The sequence below is a fragment of the Ambystoma mexicanum genome, chromosome 5q (assembly GCF_040938575.1).
Source record: "Ambystoma mexicanum isolate Mex_15411 chromosome 5q, UKY_AmexF1_1, whole genome shotgun sequence".
NCBI lineage: Eukaryota > Metazoa > Chordata > Amphibia > Caudata > Ambystomatidae > Ambystoma > Ambystoma mexicanum.
In genome coordinates, this window is record NC_090933.1 from 883,105,739 (window position 1) to 883,120,436 (window position 14,698).

The 14,698-nt window shown below is 44.4% G+C and overlaps 1 protein-coding gene across 3 annotated transcripts in view; it reads left to right on the forward strand.

Moving 5' to 3' along the window:
* DPY19L4 (dpy-19 like 4) overlaps nt 1-7,007 on the forward strand; it is a 1,351,687-nt gene extending 1,344,680 nt beyond the window's left edge. For 2 of the 3 annotated variants that reach the window (XM_069621372.1, XM_069621373.1), the window contains one exon: nt 4,947-7,007. In XM_069621372.1, coding sequence (XP_069477473.1) covers nt 4,947-5,111 — 165 coding nt within the window. In that variant the 3' untranslated portion in view covers nt 5,112-7,007. The remainder of the gene's footprint in view (nt 1-4,946) is intronic. The other variant, XM_069621374.1, reaches the window with a different exon arrangement.
* The last annotated feature ends 7,691 nt before the right edge of the window (nt 7,008-14,698 follow it).

Genomic DNA, 14,698 nt, shown 5'->3' on the forward strand with positions numbered 1-14,698 from the left:
GGTCGGCTACTGTGCGAGCCGTCAAGTCGCTGCTGGGCATGACGTACTCGTGCATCAATCTCGTCCTCTTTTGCAAACTACAGATGAGGCCTCTCCAGGAGTTTCAGAATGTGAGGTGGCTGCAAGTCTCAGATCCTGGACTGACAAGATTGCCCTGAACGAGGAATTCCGACGAGCAATACAGTGGTGGGGCGTGCGCTCTCTTCTCATTCAAGGGGCTCCATTCTAAGTCCCTCCTTACCAGGTAATGGTCACCATGGATGCTTCTCTGGAAGGTTGGGGAGCACACACCAGACAATTGCATGCCAGAGGCCTCTGGTTGCCAGTAGAATAGACCCGTCATATCAACGTCCTGGAGCTTCAGGTTGTCTTCTGGGCCCTCAAGTCCTTCCTGCCGTTGCTGAGAGGCAAGATGGTGAGGATCTTTACAGACAACACCACAACCATGTTCTACATCCAGAAGCAGGGTGGGGACATGCTCTCTGGCTCTCACCAGGGAGGCCCACGATCTGTGGCACTGGGCCATTCGCCGGGACACCAAGAACACCAGTGCAGACTTGCTCAGCACGGAGCTATGTTTTTGCCTCAAGTGGGAGCTTCGCCTGGATCAAGTAGATCTTCTATTCACAAGTGGGGTCAACCCCAGATCGACCTCTTTTCGAATGTGATGAATTACAAGTGTTAGAAGTTCGTCAGAAGGTTCCCACAGCCGAGGAGCATGGGGGATGTGTTCTCGTTCCCGTGGGAGGGGCTTTGCCTGTACGCTTTTCCGCCATTCCCACTCCTGCTGCGACTGAGCAACACACTCGGTGTCACTGCAAGATATTTGTCACACCGGTGTGGCCACAGCAAATCTGGTATCCAGACCTGTTACGTCTGTCTGCGGCTCTGCCCATCAGGCTGCCACCTCTTCCCGATCTTTTCACCAGAGACGGAGGGTGGGGGGATTCTACGCTACGAACCAGCGTCGGTGAACCTCTGGGCCTGGCTCCTGAAACCCTAGAATTTGGGCATTATTCTTTACCAGCGGAATGTAAGGACATCCTGGCTAATGCCAGAGCCTATGCAAAGTTTACTTGCCACGGCCATAAGTGGAAGCGGTTCTCCCTGTGGTGTTGGATTCAGAAGATTGCTCCTCTGCAAGTCACAGCCCCACAGCTCCTACCATATATGCTTTCCTTGGCCAAAGCTGGACTGGCTCACACCTCTATCAAGGTACACCTGGCCGCCATATCCTGTTAAACCAGGTCGGCCCGCCCTGTGGTCACACCGGCTCGTCAAGGAGTTTCTCTAGGAACTCTTCATGACTTTTCCACCAGTGAAGGCGCCTGCCCCAGCTTGGAAACTCAATGTGGTCTTGTCTAAACTCGTGGGGGTGCCTTTTGAGCCGATGCACCAAGTCCCGCTCCAGTTTCCCTCGTGGAAGACTGCTTTCCGCGTGGAAATCACCTCAGCCAAGCATGTCGTGGAGATCCAAGCCCTATCTTGCAAGCAGCCATACTTGTCTTTCCACGCTTCAAGGGTGGTAATGCGTACACACCACTTTTATGCCAAAGGTGCAGCTGGAGTTCCATCTCAATGAGACTTTGGTGTGGCGCATTTTATTAATTGACCTGTACTTTTTATGGAAGTATTTTTATATCTACACAGACAGACCCGAATTCCTCCGTCGCCTGTGGAGAGGGGTTTCGGAAGACTTCTCAATCGTTTGTCGTTTTGGACCTGTGAATCATGGGAAGGCTTTGTCGAAGGCTTCCATCTCCAGATGGCTCTCCGGCTGCATCATGCACTGTTATCGGTTGACCAACAGACCTCTTCCAGGCCGTCCGAGCCCATTCCTCCAGAGCCATCGCAGTAACGACAGCGTTTCTCTTTTGTTGTACCCCTTCTCGACATCTGCAAGGCTGCAATGTGGAGGTCCACGCACACCTTCATGAGGTTCTACTGCGTATATGTGTGTATGTACTGCTGAATAATCTTTATTCATGAGCATGCAAATCCATGCCGGACCCCATGCTGGAGAAGGAACAATTTACTTACCTGTAACTCGTGTTCTCCAGCATGGACTTGCATGCAAACGTTCCCGTCTTCCCCACTGTGGCTCTTCTTGGTTCATATTGCCACTTTGCATGCTACCAAATCTGAAGATGGCCACCAGCGTGGAGCTTACAATGATTAGCTTAGAGGAGAAATACAGTTTTCAAGCTAAAGTGAAACTGTCTTTTCCTTCCCCGAGGATTGTAATGTAAAAATGTATAGAGAGCACCTACACCAACATGGGCATCATGGCACTATTGGGTCCAGGGCTAAAAACACCAAAGAAGGCAGCAAGGCAGAACTAGGATTTGAGAAGTAAAGAGATAGGTTTTCAAGGTCTGTCGGAAAGCAATGTGATCCTCCATAGCACTTAAAGACAAAGGAGAGGTTCTCCACACCAAAGCTGCTGCAACTGAAAAAAGAGCGTACCCCTACACGAGTCTGCTTAAAACGAGGCACCAGAATCCTCAGAGAGGAGGCAGAGCGTAAGCACCGTGCAGGAATGTAGAGACCAAACTTAGCCTGCAGAAATTCAGAAACTCTACTGAAGGGATTCCCAGCCGGACGATGGGGAATATTCATGAGCATGTGAATCCATGCCAGACCCATACTGGAGAACAGGAGTTACAGGTAAGTAACTTGTTCCTTACTGGACATCCTGATAGAGTCCTTAGTATTTTTGTTGAGGTAGACCGACCCCTCATAGAAATAGGGAAGGATAGGTTTTCCTTTCCTTGACTTTTATATCAAAGTATTTGCCAACAAACATGCCAACTCTGGGTTAGACTTTCTTCTGCACCCTTACATAAGCTTTACAATTTTCATATTTAGCAGTTTATTTTCATGTAGATTGTTTTGCAGCTCAATTGAAAACACATGCCTACCCTCTCTAAATTAAATGCCTTTCTCTCATTGCGCCAGGTACACATATATTTAGATCTCCAAAGAGCTTTGCACCTGTGTGTATAATAGCATTCTGAGAGGGTTGTCCCTGCCTTTAATCCTTATGAAGTATATAATGAGTGCTATTTAGTGCAGTGATGGTAATGTCTGTTGTTTACAATGCTGTGAAGTTAGTGGCTTTCACTATGACTCTGAGGTTTACTCCTTGCACTGCATAGCCTCTACACTGTATGGGGACCTTCAGTGACCTCTGTCCCTGCAGGCTGTAAGTGGTGCATATGAGGCCATGAACATGTCTGGGCTGAAGCCTGAGCATGGGCTGAAGAACAGACAATGGGGCGCCAAATATGATCCCTCATAACCTTCTATGTAATCTTCAGAGGAGGGACATCCAGTTTTAGCATAGGTTCGAGCACTGCCAAGCAGGAATGTGTGTATGGTGGGGGTGCAGTTTGCACCAATTTGTGTCAAAGGGTGACATTCGGCAGAACTGGGGAAGAACATATATGGTTGAGACATACTTAATGATTTGCTTTGGGCACTTGCAGCAGGAAGGGGGCAGTGTGAGGTTATATTAAGCTAGAATGCTTGTTTTGCTTTGGGTATAGTATGGAAGCAGCATGGCGCATATATTGTTGAGACAGAAAACATGATTTGATTTGGACACTAGCAGCATGAAAGGGGGAACAGCGCAGGGCATATATTGATTGACCACACAATTTGCCTCAGGCACAGCCAGCAAGAATGGGATCAGCACTGGTTTATAATTTTGAACCTGTCCTCTTATTTTCTTTGGGCACTTGCAGCATGAACTTTTGTTTTACAATGGCAATGGTGCCATGAATTATTGGTCACGAGCATCCTGAAAATGTAATTTAGTGGGGCAATGATTGAATATATTGTTGTGAATGGCTTTGTGATTTGGTTTGGGAACAAGCTGCATTAAAGGTGGCAGTGCTGGCAAATATTGTTGACAAGTCACATGATTGGCTTTATGTCCAATGATCATGAAGGGGTCGGGGCAGTGCCAAAATATTGGGTTGGATTCGGGTTCTAATAGCTAGACCCAAGAGCTAACCTGAAAATAGTGTAAAAAAAAATAAATAAAAAGCATGCACCAAGACAGCTAGCGATAATTGGAAGCCCCAGGAATTCCCTCTTCTTCTTTAAGATTAAACATCTCGTGTTTCATGAAGACTGCAATCAGGATTCCCCCTGTCCTATTATGCAATTGCCTCCTGTTCGCCCTGTCCCCATGCAGGCAGCAGAAGGACCATTTATGCGTGGTTCAATACTGTAATGAATCTGATAGGCCAGGTCATATGCAAACTTGTGTACAGATCCAGATCTGTGGTTCTCATTCCCGCACCTTCTTCACATGCCGACGGGAGATGCACCAACCGCCACTGAATCGAAGCTGAGCGCTCTAGTTTAAAAAAATCAGGAGGCGGTCAGTATCCCATCTATTGAGATGGGCAATATACAGCATTGGTAAGGGTTGCTGTTATGAATAACACCAATATAAGTGTGATGTTTGTAGATGCACTTTTATGCTATAATACAATGTGTTAAGAGGCTCATTATCTGCTTCAGGGACAACTAGGAGGACATTTTGTTTTTCCAGTGGCAATGCTAGCACATATTGTTGAGTCCAGCCTTGTGACGTTATTTGAGCTCAAGAAGATGACTGGTTTGGGTTCGCTCATTCATTGACCAGACATTGGGAGAAAGATCCTCCCCCCAGCACCTCCCCCAAAAAAAGTCAGGTCTTTTTCCATAGTATGCCTCCCCCGAACCTGTCATGCTGGATACTCCCCTGGTGCATAGGGTCCCTGTCGGACCCTCTCAAACGCACAACAGTTTGCTCTTAGTTGTCCCATTGTATATTAATTGAAGTGGGTCTGTGTTGCTAATACTGTTTGTTTTAATGTAAAGTGTATTTTGTGTCACATTATTCTAATAAGAATTTGACGTTGTCTTTGAACTTGTTTCCTCTCTCATGTTAGGTGGTGGATGAAGACGGGGACAGTTACGCCTACTCAAAATATGGGAGATTCTGTCATGAGATCAAATTTAATTATTCTCCATATGTCAATTACTTCACACGGGTCTTCTGGAACCGATCTTATTTTGTATATAAAGTCAACTCTGTGATATCCTTCCAGTATTAGCCACACAGCCTTAGTTTTCAACCTCATTAAATTGAACTTTTAAGAAAAAAATGTTTTGTTCAGCGTGCATGTAGCACACATGGTGATCTTTCCTTTCCAATGAGGATCACTCAAGTGATGGACAACTTGCAGCACACTGAATTACGAAAAACTCCTAGGCAAGTTTTAAAACTGGCAGAATCCAACTTTTTGTTGATGCCATTTTATTAATTGACCTGTACTTTTTATGGAAGTATTTTTATATCTACACAGACAGACATGCGGTCACAAGCATGAATTTCAGAAAGAAAGAAACGCATTTTTAATGCTCAGAAGACTGTGCGTTGAGCAGAAATGCCGTTTTAACTTTTTTCAGTCTTAGACAAACTACTACAACTTGGAAAATAACTGCAATCGCTTGACCGTGCAGCCGAGGCAAGAAGGATCAAGCAACGTCAGCGAAGGAGGAGCATACTGATTATAATGGTGACAACAAATGGTTGTGTGCTTCATTTTTTTCATCTTCATTAACACATACTTAATCTCTTGAATTAAAAATACATTACAGCCGAATACGTAAATGAGATGCTCCGGCTTCTCCATCGTCAGTCAGGCTTTCAGTGGTCAAACTGGCATAGAGTAATTCCAATCCAGTGTGATTTTTCAACAAGCTGAGCCAACCAAGAAGCTATGCATATACCGAATCCTGAGGAACTGAATGGCTGTCTCTGTAGGTTTTCCTCTAATCGAAAATGTATGTACAATTGTCAACATGCATCTGTCCATGCTCATCAAATGCAAGCTGTGTGACGCGCACAGCGGCTAAGCAGCCCTTTGTTATTTGAGAGAAAACTCTCTACAGAATATATTATTTGTGAAGTTTTCATTATCATTGAAATATATATACGTAGGGTAATTTTTCACAATCTCTTAACTAAAGCCCATATCTGTGCAATTTTCAATTATGTAAAATTACTAGCGGTCGCTGGCGGCCATTGCAGTTGAAAAGTCCATTTGTGCACCTGGCATTGCGCCTCCCTCATTGGATGATGGCCTTATTGGAAATCCAGTTTTGGGTTATGCAGTAGAAAATGGGGTAAAGGATTGCTGCTTACTTTACTATGCTTTTCCTGTACGTTTTATAAGGTAAAGTAGCTCAATTACCACATTGAGCAAAACCTAGAACTGGAGTGCAAGACATCTCTAGGACATATGTTTAATTAACTGTGTGTGGAAGAAGGGCTTGGAGATTTGGCCTTAGAGGAGGTGATAATTAAATGTTTCCCCAATCGCTAAGATAATGGAACTGTGTATTAATATATTAACATTTCATTGCACTAGTATCATGATGACAGTATGTTTGGCTGTCAAAAATGTGTTCATCCCATAGAGCAGTTTCTCCTCTGGCGTGACTGAAAACGTTTATTTTGGAAATATCACTGCAGAACCAATATGCATGTAATGGCCAGGCCTTCCAGAAGCAAAGGCCAATGTCTCCTGCTGACTTCCTTGTAGCTGGAACAGTGCAAGTACCTGAATGTAGACTCTATCAAAGACTGAACAATGTGCCTTAAAGTTAGACAAGTAGTTGTGTTGCTTAGATTTGTAACAATACATCGTGTATTGAGTGTTATTGCATATCCCATTTCCGTGGGGTGTTTCCTGCCTCTGAAACCAATGCCTCAGGTGGGCCAATGTTTCGGGTAGATTACTGAACATTGGACTACCACACTATGAAAAATAAGTTGCCTGATAATAGGTTTGAGTTTGGGAACCCATAATGTATGCGGTTTTGAGCCTTGCAGCTTATGCAAGTGCCCTGCTGAAAAGTGTTCTGTTCTGTATACTGTGATACTGTGGGAACAGAATAATATTAAGTGTGCGCTAGTATGGTGTATAAAAGGTACAATGAGTTTATCACCTTTTTGTGTTTGTTTCTTTTTTAAGATTTGTAAATCTACTTTTTGACCGAGATTAGCAAAATACACTCAGTGATGGTTGACTCATATTTCCCATGCTCTCCCATACCATTCTTCTTAGTTATGCTGGTGTACAAGGTTTAGTTTTAATCCTCAGTGGTAAGTATTGTACTATTTTTAAAGACTTCATACTGCTCCTGAACGCAGCTGTTTCTTTACGGTGGATTGTCAGTTAATCTAACTAGTGATGGATCCATCCTCCCCAACGTCTTGTAGCTGATTTGATATGAAGGTAGTTGGAGGACCATGTCTCGGTTGCCTCTTGAAAGGCCTGCCTTAAACACTGTAGCTGCCATAAAGCTCTATGAAGAATTTCCAAAAGTTAGATTCCCACCCCCCTTCTACATTTGCTCTAAAAAGAAATTATTGTAAAATACCTAAATAGGTTGTGTGCCCACTGCCCAGGCATATTCAAGTCAGGCGGAAGAAATTATGCCCAAGAACCTCTTCTCCCTGTTGAATGTTATCATCTTTAATTTCCCAATTTTCCCAGCAGTCGCTGCTGTTCCATTTACATTGTCATTCTTTTGGAGACATTATTGTGAACACCATAGTGACGAGTGGAGTGCATGCTTTCTGCTATGATCAGCCGAAGCAGAGTTTGGCCCAGAGTAGCTGGGTCGATTACCCAACATAACAGAACTGGCCACAACAAATTAAAAAGATGCCAAAGATCGACCCTTCCATGGTGACAATCCATGGTGTGAGTGTCGTTTATCAGCATTCCTGGGTATTCAATCAGATTTTGTTTCTTCCTGTGCACCTGACTTCATTAAATCAATTGTCTACATCGTGCATTTGCTAATGTCATCATTGCTGTTCTGTAATGCTTTTTTTCTTCGGTCCTTTTCACTTGTCGAAGTCATCCTCCCTACAATGTGCTGTAATGCGCAAATGAATGTCCTGATTTAAAACATTACACGGCTAGAACAACCTCCTCCACTCATATCGCCATGTTCTGATGAATGCTGTACACTATTGAGCAAGCACATGTCGCTCCCTGTCATGGGAACATGCAATACTGCTGGCAGGTGAGAAGCTTCAAACCTCCTGAACCCACATGTTCCTCTTCCTCTGCCCTTGAAGAACATTGCCTCTGAATACACAAAAGATGTTTCCTGCCAAAGAAGGCTTTATTTCATCCTAAAAAAGCAAATGGATCAAGAGACTGATTTGTTATGGGTACAGTCATTGTGTAATATGTCTGTTTGCTTGGTGTAACACAAAACAATTTTTCATGTTACAGGATTCAATCACTTGCCTAGCATGTTAACCATAGGGGGTTCTTAGTGAAAATTGTGCTTTTCCGTACTTTACTATAAATACTACAGTGAGAGAAAATCTGTAACCTGTCTGGTGGTAATAAACAAGGGTTCTTAAGAAACTTCCCTTTATATGACCATAATTAAAGCAAAAACAGAAAAATTAGGCAAACATGGAACTTTGCTTTGACACATGTGCAGGTGTTTTTAAATATAACTTTATCAAGAGCAACACAAACAAACCATATCCATATTAGTGATAAACTTGAATTGCATGTAGAGGTACATTAAATACACTCCTAATCGTCTATAAAAGACAAAACCTTCAAAATGTAGTCTTGCTGCAATCTGGCATGAATATTATTAATTAAACGTGAGTCACTAACTTTGTTGAATGAAATCGAAAAGTCTACAACTTTATACATGATTTCTAGATCTAGAAATCGTCCCACAATTTGTCTGTTCTCCCTGAAAAAGATCATTTTTCTTAATAATTTGACATGTTGGCTTAACTGTTGAGGATGGTGGACTGATTTACGTATGGCAATGCACTTTTTATTACAATTTTGTATAGTCTGTTCAATGAAAGCTAATGTTAAATCTATTTCTCATACATTGGCCATGACTGGTCTGACAGATGAGGCATTAGGTGCTTGGATTAAGCAATTCTTTGCCAAGCAAATCTGCGACAAATGGGTTCAGGCTCCGATCTCCAGGTGAGAACAATAGTAAGTTTGGCAGCAATTACCATAATATGGATTACATTACCATAATATGGATTACTCTTTTCGATAGCTCGTTCATGTAATACTGGTATCCCTTTACCAAAGAGCCAAAATGTCAGTCAAATAGACAACACACTGAAAATAGACTTTATTTTGCCTCGAGCAATAATCCATCATTGGCCCTTTGGGTGTGACAATATGTCCCATGGTTCCCAGTGTTTGACAACTTCATCAACATTAGGGTGAATCATTTAGGACCATCATAAAAACATTTGCGGAATATAGTAAATTTTATGCAATAACTTTTTGTTTTTTTTTCTGAATCTAAGTGAGATAATTTTGCTCTGGGATGCATCTAAGTCTACTACTTCCATGAGTAAAGTTAAGTCTTGTGACCATAACACAACCAATATTTTTTACTTAGCCATAAAGTTGGGAAGTAATAGTGTATGTATCAGTTGGATCCAGGGATGATAATGTCCGTATCAAGAACCGCCTCTTCCAACACATTGATTTGCATACAGTATAGGAGACCTAGCACACCCTAATCTTGTAAGGGAACCACCACTGTCCCCAGATGATACAGACATCTAATGTTTAATAGTTGTGGTATTGGATTGTGATAGGAACCCACCAATCTTGCAATGACATCCTCCATGTTTTCAGCGTGCTGCCTATACAAACATGATTTTTAAGATATGAGTAAAGTTCCAGGGGAGGAATATGGTCTGGACTAAACCCTCATTTTGATGCTAGATCATTCTCGATCTTCTTCAAGTATGGTTTATTTTATTGGTTTGTCCACTGTTTTACTGTAACTAGTTCAGCTACACTTTGATATTGTTTCCAATCTGGAAGGGCTAGGCCACTTGACACCTAGCTTGCCTTCAGTAATATTAATTTCAACCTCCCTTATTTCCATCACCATGTGAATTTATTAAAACATGTATCCACATCACAGAATGCCTTTACAGTGATATAAATAGGTAACATTTGATGCAGATGAATATGTTTCGGCATCCCATACTGTTTCCAGACATTAAAGTTCCTGTTATTGAGAATGGGAGCATATCCCATGTATTCAGGCCATTTTATTTAATTCCCTTTACTGTAGATCCACAATTAAGGGGTACAACCTCTCTAGATTTAGGGGTAGCCAGATCCTTGAATGTATGTACTTGAGCGGGAATTGACACATTACATAAATTCTGCCCCCTACATGCTGTATCTAGCAGCAACATAATATTTCATTAATGTAGACTACCTAACAAATCCTGAATGGTTTGTTCTGAAAAGGAACTATGAATTGAAAAATGTTCTATACCACCCATATTAATGCATTTAGCTAATACTGATTAAGCCTGCAAAGGGTTCAATCAATAATGCATAAAATATTATGCATAAAGTAATGGTGGGGTTGGGGGGGGCACTCCTGTCTAGTACCAGAAAATAATTAAAAAGGTTTTTACACCGACCCATTGTTAAATACTGTCAGTGCTCTCTATAGGGCTTTGATCGTTGATTGAAATGGACCAGTTCTGACCATTTGCCCAATACTCCATATAGAAAATCCCACTTGACCTGATCAAAACACTGGCGTAACAGGGGCCCCTGCAGCCCTAGCAGCACGGGGGGGCCCGCAGCACATATCCTGGGAGGGGCCCCCACTTTTTTTCAGAATTCTTTTTTTTTTCTTTTTGAATTCACTGCATTTATAGAGAAATTATTTCCGTTATGGTTCGGTCCTTAACGGAAATAATTTTTTTACGAAGTCAGAGTGACTTCAAAAAGAAACGATGGGCCTCATTACGGGTTTGGCGGTAACCGTGCCAGTGCTACCAACAGGTTGCTGCCAGACCTGTAATGATTTACCAGCACCCGACTTCCTGGTAACACTGGGGTATTACAACCCCGGCGGTCTGGGAAGTCAGGCGCCAGCAAATGGTAAGTCCCCATTTCCATAAAGTCCTATGGGACTCTATGGGAATGGGGACCACAGAAGCATCAGCACCATTAATAACGGTGCCAGTGCTTTTGTGAAAACTATGCTGGTGGGTGCCGTTCTGCCGGGCAGGTCTGGCCTGCCAGGTAGGACGGCAACTGCCCACAGAGCTGTAATATGCCGGCCCGGAAACAACATTGCTGGTAAGCTTACCGGCACCGTTGTTTCCAGTCCGGTATTGTTGTAATTAGGCCCAATTTCTTTTTGAAGTGTTAGGGCTCCCCTCCACCCCATGACGTGTGCGTATGTGAGTGTATGTTGAAAGGGTGCACACTTAAATGTATAGGTGGCTGCCGGTGTGAGTGAATGGTGAAAGGGTGCATAATTAAATGTATGGATGGCTGCCTGGGTGTGCCAGTATGGTGAAAGAATGCACACTTAAATGTATGACTGGATGCTGGGTGTGCGTGTGTGTATATGGTGAATGGTGTGTGTGCTTGCGTTCAGGGGTGCACCAAAACCTACATTTTGGGGGCTAACCCTTCAAATGTTGGGAGAGGCGCTAACCTCATGGGAGGTGGGGGAGGGGCAAACTTATTTGTTTGGGGCATCTAATTTCTTTACGCATTTTAATGAGACTATTCTAGTGCAGCTTCAATGTTACAAACAGTTAACTCTCTCCTTTAAGGTTGAAAGCACCCACCTATGGACTGCTGTGAGAATGAGTGGTCTCCTGTTCCCTCTCTACCCTTCCAATCACTCCCCTGGCATGCAAGTATCAAACCCACATCACGATTTCAATTGCCTAAAGAATTTGGCATTTGAGTGCAGGTACTAACAGTGAAATGCTTTGTTAGTAATTGCTGGGTTCTTGTTAACAGCGAAACCCAGGTGCCGTTTAACATCTGTGTCCTGTTCTCTCTGGCAACTGCTCTGAAGGTCAGCCAGGTCGAGTCAACATGGCCTAACATTTCAGGGGGGGTGCTGAATCCCACTCAACTTAATGGTGTTGCACCAACACCAATACTTGTGTTTAATGCCTGGATTACTTATTGGTAATCTTTATTACTCCTGGCCCTATTCTTCCTCGTCCCAGTGTGTATGAGACAGTACTTGTGTATAAGGCACTCTTCCTCATACACCAGTACTGGGATGAGGTAGAGGTACATGGAGGTAATGCATGATTTAGCTACCTTCAATCTTCATTACTCCTAGGCCCACTCTTCCTCATCCCAGTACTTCACTATGAGGCAAGGAGCCTCAACCGTACGCTCTGGGGCAAGGAAGAGGGACGTGGAGGTAATTCTGGGCCAAGGAGCTGATTTTGGAGGTTGGGGTGGGAGCGAGAGGGGATGTGTGCGGGGACAGGATTGTACGACAAATTATGACTTTCCATGTCCAGGCTAAGCAGGCATGATATGTGTTATTAGTGGCTAGAGAGGCATTTTGGTGCAGCCAGTCTAGTCATTTCTCAGTTTGGCATGACTTTTTTTTTAACTGGGCATTTCTGATAAAGCAGTTCTGTTAAGTGTATTACCTGGCTAGACTGCCATTTGGGTGCTGCCTGTCTAGCCGTTTCTTACTGTGGCATTGTATATTTTTCTGGGCATCTGTGATAACATGATATACATCATATGTCATTTATAACGTGCCTGGGGAGTGCAAGGGAGAGAGGAGGGAAAAACAGGGCAGCAATGCTCTGAGTAAGTGCAGCCAGGGCAGTGCGACTCTGAGTAGTGCAAGGAGAACAAGGGACTGTAGGTTTACAGTTACAGCCCCTAAGTGCATGGTAGGCCCAGAGGCAGTGCAAGGGTGACTGATCAAGAAAGAGTCTGGACTCAGTGAGACTCTGAGGGTAGCCAAGCAACCAGTCGGTACAGCAGTCAGGTAGGTGAGGTAGGACAGCAGGGAAGGGAGAGAGAGAAAGCAGAGGAGAAGAGGAAAGTTTTGAGCTGCTTCCGGAGCTTCAGGTGGTCCGGCTCAAGTTTGAGAGGGCCAGGGAGGCTATTCCAGAGGGAGGCACCTGCAGAGGAGAGAGATCTACCACCCAATCACTGCCCGGAGAAGCGTCTAACCCTTAGAGAGTTGTAGGTAGCTGAGCAAAGGGCTCGAGAAGGAAGATATTTTGCAAGAGACCTTTGGATGTGGGGCGGGCCCAGGGCCCAGAAAGCCTTGTGGAAAATGAAAAGGGTCTTGAACCTGATACCTGCAACAACTGGGAGCCAGTGGAGAGATTTCAGGACTGGAGAGATACGATCCCTGTGCTTGAGGCCAAGGATACGTCTTGCAGTCCTGTTCTGGATTAGTAGCAGAGGCTGGAGAGTAGAGGAAGGCAGATTGAGAAAGAGGCTGTTGCAGTAGTCCAGCCTAGAGAGAACCAGGGCTCTGGAGACAGTGAGCGTTTGGGGGAAAGTGAGAAAGGGAAGAGTCCCTTTGAAGAGGAGCAGCTTGTAGTGGGACTTCTTGGCAACATCCGAGATGTGAGGAGAGAAAGAGAGCGTGGAGTCAAAGATGACACCAGGGTTGTTTGCCTGACAGGAAGGCGAAGGAAGAGGGCCCAAGGCGGGCGGCCAGAGTGAGAGAGGGAAAGCAGGGGCAGGAGTCCAAATGAGAAGGATCTCCATCTTACTGGCATTAAGGCAGATATCGTTGGAGAAACACCAATCCTGAATCGCGGATAGACAGTCGGGAATGAGCGAGAGAGGAGAGGAGCCTGAGGGGAGCCTGTGGGAGAGCGGAGTGTCATCCACATAACACTGAAAGTTAGATGAGAATGTAGAGATCAGGTGGCCCAAAGGGGCCACGTAGAGGTTGAAAAATCAGAGTGAGAGGATGAGCGGAGAGAAAGTTGGACCTGGGAGGGATAGTCCAAGAGGAAGGAAGTCAGCCACTCAAGGGCCTGATCTGTGATGCCCAGGTTCTCATGGACTCGATTGATCAGGATTGCATGGTTGACCATGTAGAAAGCATAGGAAAGATCAAGGAGGATGAGGACAGAAGGAATGCTGGAATCAAGGTTAGAGAGCAAATCTTCACAGGTGTTCAGGACAGCAGTTTCCGTGCCTCTGTCAACTCTGAAGCCAGACTGATGGCCATGGAGACAACCAACAGATTCCGTGTGGACAGTAAGCTGGGAGATGGCCAGCTTTTCCAACAGTTTGCACAGGAAACGGGCGATGGCGATTGGACGATAGTTTGCCGGGCAGACAGGATCGGCAGACAGCTTCTTGAGGAGTGGGTGCATAAGAGAGTGCTTAATGGGAGAGGGGAACGTTCCAGTGGCAAAAGAGTGATTACAGAAATCGGTCAAGGCTGGAGCTAGGGTGTCAATATGGTTCTTGGTGGTTCTGGTGGAGCAGGAGAGCACCTGTTTGGATGACACTGTCATAGATCGAACTTGTCTAGAAACCTTGTCAGGTGTTGTCAGAGAGAAAGAGGAGAAAGGAGTAAGAGAGGTAGAGATGGCCAAAGGGGGGCCGAAGAGGGAGAGGAAGAGGAGATGGAGGAAATGATGTCCTGAGTTTTAGCTGAGAAGTTAGATGACAGAGCCTTTCAGAGAGCCTGGGAGGGAACAGGAGAGGTAAAGCCCGCAACAGGATTGACCAGTTCTTTTCAGATTTTAAAGAGTTTGGCCGTGTTTTGTAAGAGGCCACAGAGACAAAGGCTTGAATGTGTGTTCTCTTCTTGATGAGTGCTATTG